The sequence below is a fragment of the Sinocyclocheilus rhinocerous genome, unplaced genomic scaffold (genome assembly GCF_001515625.1).
Source record: "Sinocyclocheilus rhinocerous isolate Xijiao unplaced genomic scaffold, SAMN03320098_v1.1 scaffold2267, whole genome shotgun sequence".
Lineage (NCBI taxonomy): Eukaryota > Metazoa > Chordata > Actinopteri > Cypriniformes > Cyprinidae > Sinocyclocheilus > Sinocyclocheilus rhinocerous.
This window is the reverse complement of record NW_015625573.1, coordinates 441,171-448,746: the sequence shown is the minus strand read 5'-3', so window position 1 is coordinate 448,746 and position 7,576 is coordinate 441,171. Positions and strand designations below refer to the sequence as shown.

The following is a 7,576-nucleotide window of genomic DNA, read 5'->3' as shown; positions in this document are numbered from 1 at the left end:
ACTGTCCCCTATTTTAGCTATTTTAGCTGTAGATATGCTGTCCACTTTGGTTAGTCATGATTCATCTGTGAAGAAATTAAATGTATTTGGGAAAACCTTAACAATCAGTCAGCTAGCAGATGATACGACATTATTTTTACAAAACAAAGAGCAAATTCCTCTGGCTATCTCTCTAATCAATTCCTTTTGTAAAGCTTCAGGCCTTCAATTAAATCTAAACAAATGTGAACTTTTGGCCCTACACCCCATTCAAGATTTGTCCTTGTATAACATTCCAGTTAAAGAGACGGTGAAATATCTAGGCATTTCTATTTCCAAAGATTTGAAGATTAGTATGAAAGAAAATTTTGAAAATAAAATACAAAAAGCCAATGGTATCTTGAATAGCTGGTTACAGAGAGATGTGTCTATTTTCGGGAGAATTCTTCTATCTAAAGTTGAATATCTATCTAGACTGATCTATCCAGCTTTTTCTTTAGCTCCCTCTTCAGTTATTATAAAAACAAGTCTCAAAAAAATGTATGACTTTATTTGGAGGCACAAAACTCATTATATTAGAAAATCTGATATTATCAAAGGGTACGAAGAAGGTGGTCTGAATGTAATTGAATTTGAGAGTATGAATACTGTGTTAAAACTTAAGTGGCTTCAAATGTTTTTAGGTAATATTGAGAGCTTTTGGTATGCAGTGCCTTCAGCTTTGTTTCGCAAATTGGGTGGTATCCGCTTCCTTCTCAGTTGTCTGGAGCTTAGTATGATTCTATTGTGTTGAGCCTTCCATACCAGAATCTTTTTTGTATACTAATTAATGCCGGTTTGTTGTATTCAGAATGTGTATTTAATAAAAAAAAAAAAAAAAGTTTCAGGGGACCTTTAAAGGCTGTTTTCTCAAAATGAGTGTTCTTTTCTCATGCACTGAGCCAGAAATCTCCCCTTCACAAACCTTCCAGTTTTATTCTGGAGGTTTTTATTGAGGGGTTTGTTCATAAATCATTCACACATAAATAACACACATACTGTTGATATAATATTACAGCAACATGTGGATGCAGTTGAAGGAATAATTCACAAAAAGGAGCTGAAGTAGGAAGCTTTGACACTGAACTTGAAAATGAAAGCGTTCACATTCCTATAACTTGCACATTACCAATTTGCCCTCCCTAAAATATCTTCTTACATCTTTTTAATTTAAACAACTCTGAAAACAATACAACTGTGGCACTCAAACCAATGTTTTCTTAAACCAAATAAACTGCATGTTATCTAAATACATTGCAGTGTTGTTGGTGTGAACTGGACTGGACTAGGGGGAAGTGTGATGAAGTTTCGATGATGGCCAAAAGATGAATTGTTGCGCTACGGGTGACGTCATGCCCGTTGTTTCGGATGACGCTGAGAGAAGCAGGCCGCACGCGCATAGCAGGAACCTACCCTGTCAAGGTTTCTGTGGATCAAGGTCGTCGATTTCTCCTCAATCACACGAAAATACGGGTAAATATTCGAGCTAACGGAGGTTTTAAGCCACTACACGTGTTTGTGGGACGGTCTCGGGGTCCCAGCTGTCCGTTTTGTGTGCGTGCCATCACGTCAGCTAGCCGTTAGCAGAGCTAGCGCGTTAGCCTGGCTACTTGAGTATCACAAACAAAATGACTTTCATCTGGTCAGCGATTTTAACACGGTCAGCTGTACGTAATATTAACTACTTTGGAAGGAAAACATTCGCTTTCTGTGTCGCTTTGACGCTGATACCAAGTCGATTTGTTGTTTGTCGCGATACTCGGGTCAAAGACGAAATGTTTTTCCAATTGCGGAGCCACTCTCAGCTGATTTTTCCTGGACATGCTCCAGAATAACCCTATTTATTCCCCGTTTTCTTGGTAATCTGTCATTGAGATAGTTAAGATAAACGTTCATTTAAGCGTTAAACACTTACTGGCTCTATTTTATTCGAATTGAAGCGCAACTGTTGCCAGATTGTAATCGTCATTTGATCAGCAGACTGTTTAAGTTTCAGTAACCTGGATCATTCTTCGCTTGTTTGAGAAACAAAACGCGAACAAAGGAACTTTTGTTTTCGTGCAGCATATTGTCAGCCTCCAGCAGGGTCACCAACAAATAAGGCAAATGGTTTAAAGTTGGGTTTTTGCTCACTGTAACGGGAATCTAACAACATTAAACAGTTTCACCAGTTTCATTGATAAACTTTTAGTCTCTACTTTTCTCTTCCTGTTTAGTGTGTACAAATCTATTATTCTATATAGCCATGTTAAGAGTAAATGAACAACATAGAAAAGGGTATTATTTTCAAAACTTTTCAGCAAAGTCAAGGGTAGAGCACAATAGATTAAATTTGATGCATTTAGTTTCATTTTAACGATGTCTGGCATGTGTTATGATATAGCAATTATGCATTTATAGTTTTAATGTGTTTTTAAAGAAATAGTTGGTAAAACTTTATTTTAAAGTGTCCTTGTTACACGTTTCGTGTGTTTACAATACAAACTGTAAATTATGCATAATTATATGCAACTAACCCTAAACCAAACCTATAGCAATTACATGTTGCTTAGTATTGCTCCGTATTTATTTGTATAGTAACAGTGCAACAAGGACAACTTAAAATGTAACCGAATAGTTTGCTCAACAATGAAAAATAGTCATTGTTTATTCACCCTCATGTCATTCCAAACCTGGGTGCTGTTTTTTTTCTTCCATGGAACACAAAAATAGTTTTCACATCTTCACATTAATTATTTTTCCATACAACAACAGTTCACAGTGACCATGGGCTATCAAGCCACAGAAAGGACAAAAAAGCACCACAATTGTCTAATATGACTCACATGCTGTATTCACACAAAGCTATCACATGGCTTCAGAAGACTTGTAATATAGCACATGAGTTGTATAACATTTATGGTACTTTTATAGGCTTTGTTTTGTCTTTTTTTGGAGCTTGATTGTCAATGGATACAAGGTTTTATGGAAGAGATCTATGTGAAGTTAATTTGTTTCATAGAAAAAAAAATGTCTCATGGATCAGAAATGAAATCACGGTGAGTAAATATTGACAATTTTTAGACATCATTTCCTTTTATATCAGGCCTTGTTTGCCACTTCATGATAAATTATGCTTTTGAAATACTAATTCTTAGACTCCGTTTCTAGGATCGCCCTCTCCCGTCCCCCTTACCCCCTTTTCAAACAGCATGGCTCAGGAGACAAATCAGACGCAGGTGCCAATGCTTTGCACTATGGGATGTGGTTTCTATGGTAACCCTCGCACCAATGGAATGTGCTCTATCTGCTACAAGGAACATCTGCAGAGACAACAAGGAGGGGGGAGAAACAGTCCCCCAGGTGAGAAAGGTAGGATTCTAGGAGATCACGTGTACCTGTTGCATTAGGAATTAAATGGGCTCACTCAGTTTTGAGATTAAGCAGAGTTCATGATTAGGTTTCTGTTCGTTTCTTCCAGGTGCCACATCTCCTGTAGGTTCCCTAGGGGCATCTGCGGTAACGGTGGAGTCCACCCCTGTACCCACTATGGAAGCCGTTACCCCACCTGAAGAGCGCAAGTCTAGGTAAGAAGGACTTTATAAATCTGAGACTGTTCATGCTTCAGTTGGTATAAACTACAAGTGCAAAACAGCTTGTGATGGTATAGGAAGGAAAGGAATTATATCAAATAACTCCTGTATTCGGTTGTATTGTGTTTATGCAGTAGTTCGCCCAGTCCAGTAACCCAGCAGATGACTGCTATGAGCATCTCACAGGACACGCCAACCACTGATTCAGACAGAGCAGAAGTGGAGGAGGAAGAGGAGGAGGGCTCGCCTAAAAGCACAGGTCTGCTGTGTTCTGTCTTATACATGCACATTGTACAAAATTACCTTCAGGGGTATTATAGTTAAGTAAAACTAAAATCATAAAGTAGTTTTGTTCCTTGAAATGAAATAAACTTTAAAATAAAATTACTCAAATTAATAATTTTACAAAATGCTTTTCAAATAATTTATATTGTAATTTTTCCTCGTTAAACCATTGCATACATAGTATATTGATTCCATTTAGTGAGACATGGAATAACCAACAAATTAAAGAAAAATTGGCAGAATATTCTAATATTAAACCAGTTGTTAGTAGAAATTTTATGCATATTCATCCTAGGAGAATTATGCAATTCACACCGAATTTTGTCAACATGATGTCAAGATACTGAAGATGCTAAATTGTAAACGGATTTTGGATACCTTGAATGGTGTTTCGATGGCGATTTATTAAAGTAACAGTAAAAAAATAACAGTAATTTTCTTATATCTTTAAAGTGCATTATCCAAACTCTTTAAAACTTTTTACATATGAAGAACAAGTCATTCTTAGGAAACATGCTTAGTTTCATAAATTTATAATGCTCAGGGGCCAACAAAAAAATGTAAAACTCAGTCATTTCAGCTGACAGATGAAGGCTGTAATACTAGTGTTAATTTCTTTAACGAAGACTATGACGAAAAATGTTCGTTGGCGAGCTTTTTTCCCATGACGAAGACGAAACGACAATAAGGTCAATAAACGATAACTAAGACTATATCAACATACAATTTCGTTGAAGAAATAAGACGAGATAAAAACTTTACCAAAAACCTCTTTTTATTTTCGTCAAAAAACGAGACAAAATGTTATTGCAGACTGCTCTACACGCCTCTACTACGTGAGCTTTCATGAGTGCGGTTGCCAGATATCAAGAGTTCTAATCCCCGAATCAGAGCTTCGCTGTTAAATTCATACATTTTCTGCCTGGTGTGTTTTGCTTATTTTAAGCAATCTGGCAACCATGCGATAACAAAGAGTGAAAAATTTAAGGGGGTCTGAATACTTTCCGTACCCACTGTATATAATAAAAAGCCTATAATAAATCAGTACACTAGATGAGGTAAAATACACCATGTATGTGTCCACATTCTATTGATTTGTGCTTACTGGAGAAAGTGCAATAGGCCTACCTGAAATGCAAAAGTAAATTTCTCAAATTACAACAATCATTACGATTATAATTTTGAGAAAAAAATCATTTTTTATCAGATTAACCATTATACAGAATGATGAAAATGTGACTAATATTTAATTGACTAAACAACTTGACTAAAATGCTAATACATTTCATTGAATAAACAAAAACAGGACAAGTTTGTCTAAATATGATAACTAAAATGTACATTTGAGTAAGACTAAGACTAAATTAAAAATGGCTGCCAAAATTAATACTGCTGTACGGTTAATTAATAATAATCTTATTGCTAAAATGTCAAGTTTTCATTTACTAAAACTAGACTAAAATACTTTACATTTTCTTGAACTAAAACTAGACTAAAATGTTGAGACTTTTAGTCGACTAAAACTTGACTAAAACTAAATAGGATAAGGTTGACTAAATATGATAAAAACTAACAAGGACATTTTAGCCCGGGACTAAGACTAAAATGAAAATAGCTGACAACATTAACACTATGTAATACTATGGTTGTCATTGGATAAGAAATCTTTTAAGCCTGATTCTTTACTGCTCAGTTCAAATAGTTAGAATGACATACAAATACCTAAAATAAGTTAATATGTACTGTACTGGTAATATAGTTTTATATAATTATTTCACAAATGCTTATAGATAATTAAAATCTTTAAAAAAATCCTTATAGATTCTAAAAAGTTTTGGTAACACTTTACAATAAGGTCTCATTTGTTAACATTTGTTAATGCATTAACTAACATGAACTAACAATAAACAATATATTTTTTACAGCATTTATTAATCTCTTTTAATGTTACTTAATAAAAATGTTCATGTTAATTCATAGTACATTAACTAATGTTAACATACAACTTTAAATTTTAATTTATCAGTAAGTTTTGAACTTAATATTAACTAACATTAATAAATGCTATATAATTATTGTTCATGTTAACTAATATAGTTAATGAATGTTAACAAATGAAACCTTATTATAAAGTGTTACCAAAGTTTTATATATTGTTTTCTGTGTGTGTGTGTGTGTGTTTCACACTCTTGATGTTATAGTGTAACCCTTTTATTGCTGTATCCCTTAAAACCAGACTGCCAGAGGGTTACTGTAAATGCATGTGCCCGCTGTGCACTGTTTTCCTGATGCCACCAGGGTGGCGGTTGCGCTGGCTTGGGCCCATCATCGCTGCTTGCATCCAACAAGCATCCAGTTATCATCCAGCATCCAGTGTAGACAGAATCGCCGATTATAAGGGGTTCTGTTGTCTATAGTCGCGTTGCGCCACTCGCGTCCGGTGTAAAAACAGAGTAAAATTAGCAAAGAGCTCCAGATCGTGTCAGTGAAACGCTGTTTGTTTGTTTGTTTGCTTTAATTTGCTACGGATTTGCAACAAGACAGTATGATGCAGGCTTTTCAGAGAGACTGAAAGTAAATGATGATGCAGTGCTGAGTCTGACTAGAGTGGATCCAACAGTAATGTCGCAACACATAAGTGTGAGTAAACGTGTTTTTACCACTATTTCATTGCCTGTTCCAGACCGTTTGATATATACTGAGTATTTATAAGTTTTTAACCCAAATGACACATGTTGCATTCAGACTGCGTCACAGCAGGGTCCATCTGTTATTTTAATAAGCGAAACTGTTAGTCATTCATTCATAGCAGTGGGCGTTCACTTGCGAGTCTTGAATGTGCCCCGCCTATAAAAACAGACCTCTTCTGCAGAGAGGCTCAAAAACAGGATAGAAAATAGCCCATTACCTCTAAATTATGATGTTTTTTTTAATGTAAAATCACACTAACATTATAAGTGAACCTCAGAGAACGTTATATAAAAAAAAAAAAAAAAATGCAGTTCATGACCCCTTTGAAAGAAGAAACAAAACTTGAACAACTCCAAACAAAAGACCTCCATTCAGTTCTCTTTATGCGAAGACATGAATACTGATGATTCATTAAATCATTGATCTGAGTGTCAGAGTATCATGTAGCCTCAGAAGCTTGGAAGTTTGTGTTTTAGAAATGAGTTTTCAAAGGCTGACCATGTCTGTAATCACAGGGCCAGTAGGGGAAGCTGCACAGGCTTCTTCAGATGGAGATCAGACTCCTGACAAGAACAAAAAGAAGAATCGATGCTTCGCTTGTAGGAAAAAAGTTGGCCTCACGGGTAAGAACCAAGGGAAGAGCTTTTTGTTCTTGAATGAGGGCTGGGACACACTTTTAGCAGACTTCAAATCTTACAGTATACAGCTTTACTGCAAATCTGTTTATTTTCCTTTTTAGTTGAGAGAGTCAGCAGATGGTCTCCTTCTAGGTTTTGTATTCCAGCTCAAATATTCACTTTTGTACAGTCTTATTACCATTTCCTATGTTCACACATATAAAATATTTGCATCCATGCAAACATATTGATAATAATAAGAAATGTTTCTTGAGCACCAAATCAGCACATTGAATTGATTTCTGAATGATCATGTGACATTGAAGACTGGAGTAATGGTTGCTGAAAATTCAGCTTTGCCATCAAAGAAATAAGTTACATTTTATATATATA

The 7,576-nt window shown here is 35.4% G+C and overlaps 1 protein-coding gene across 3 annotated transcripts in view; it reads left to right on the top strand.

The window, feature by feature from the left end:
* The first annotated feature begins 1,308 nt into the window (after positions 1 to 1,308).
* Positions 1,309 to 7,576, top strand: part of LOC107750700 (AN1-type zinc finger protein 5-like) — a 10,052-nt gene continuing 3,784 nt past the window's right edge. Inside the window, exons 1-6 of one of the 3 annotated variants that reach the window (XM_016566227.1) lie at positions 1,309 to 1,491; positions 3,169 to 3,369; positions 3,479 to 3,584; positions 3,722 to 3,849; positions 7,082 to 7,189; positions 7,306 to 7,336. In XM_016566227.1, the coding sequence (XP_016421713.1) occupies positions 1,344 to 1,491; positions 3,169 to 3,369; positions 3,479 to 3,584; positions 3,722 to 3,849; positions 7,082 to 7,189; positions 7,306 to 7,336 (722 nt within the window). In that variant the 5' untranslated portion in view covers positions 1,309 to 1,343. The remainder of the gene's footprint in view (positions 1,492 to 3,168; positions 3,370 to 3,478; positions 3,585 to 3,721; positions 3,850 to 7,081; positions 7,190 to 7,305; positions 7,337 to 7,576) is intronic. The other 2 variants (XM_016566213.1, XM_016566220.1) reach the window with 2 other exon arrangements.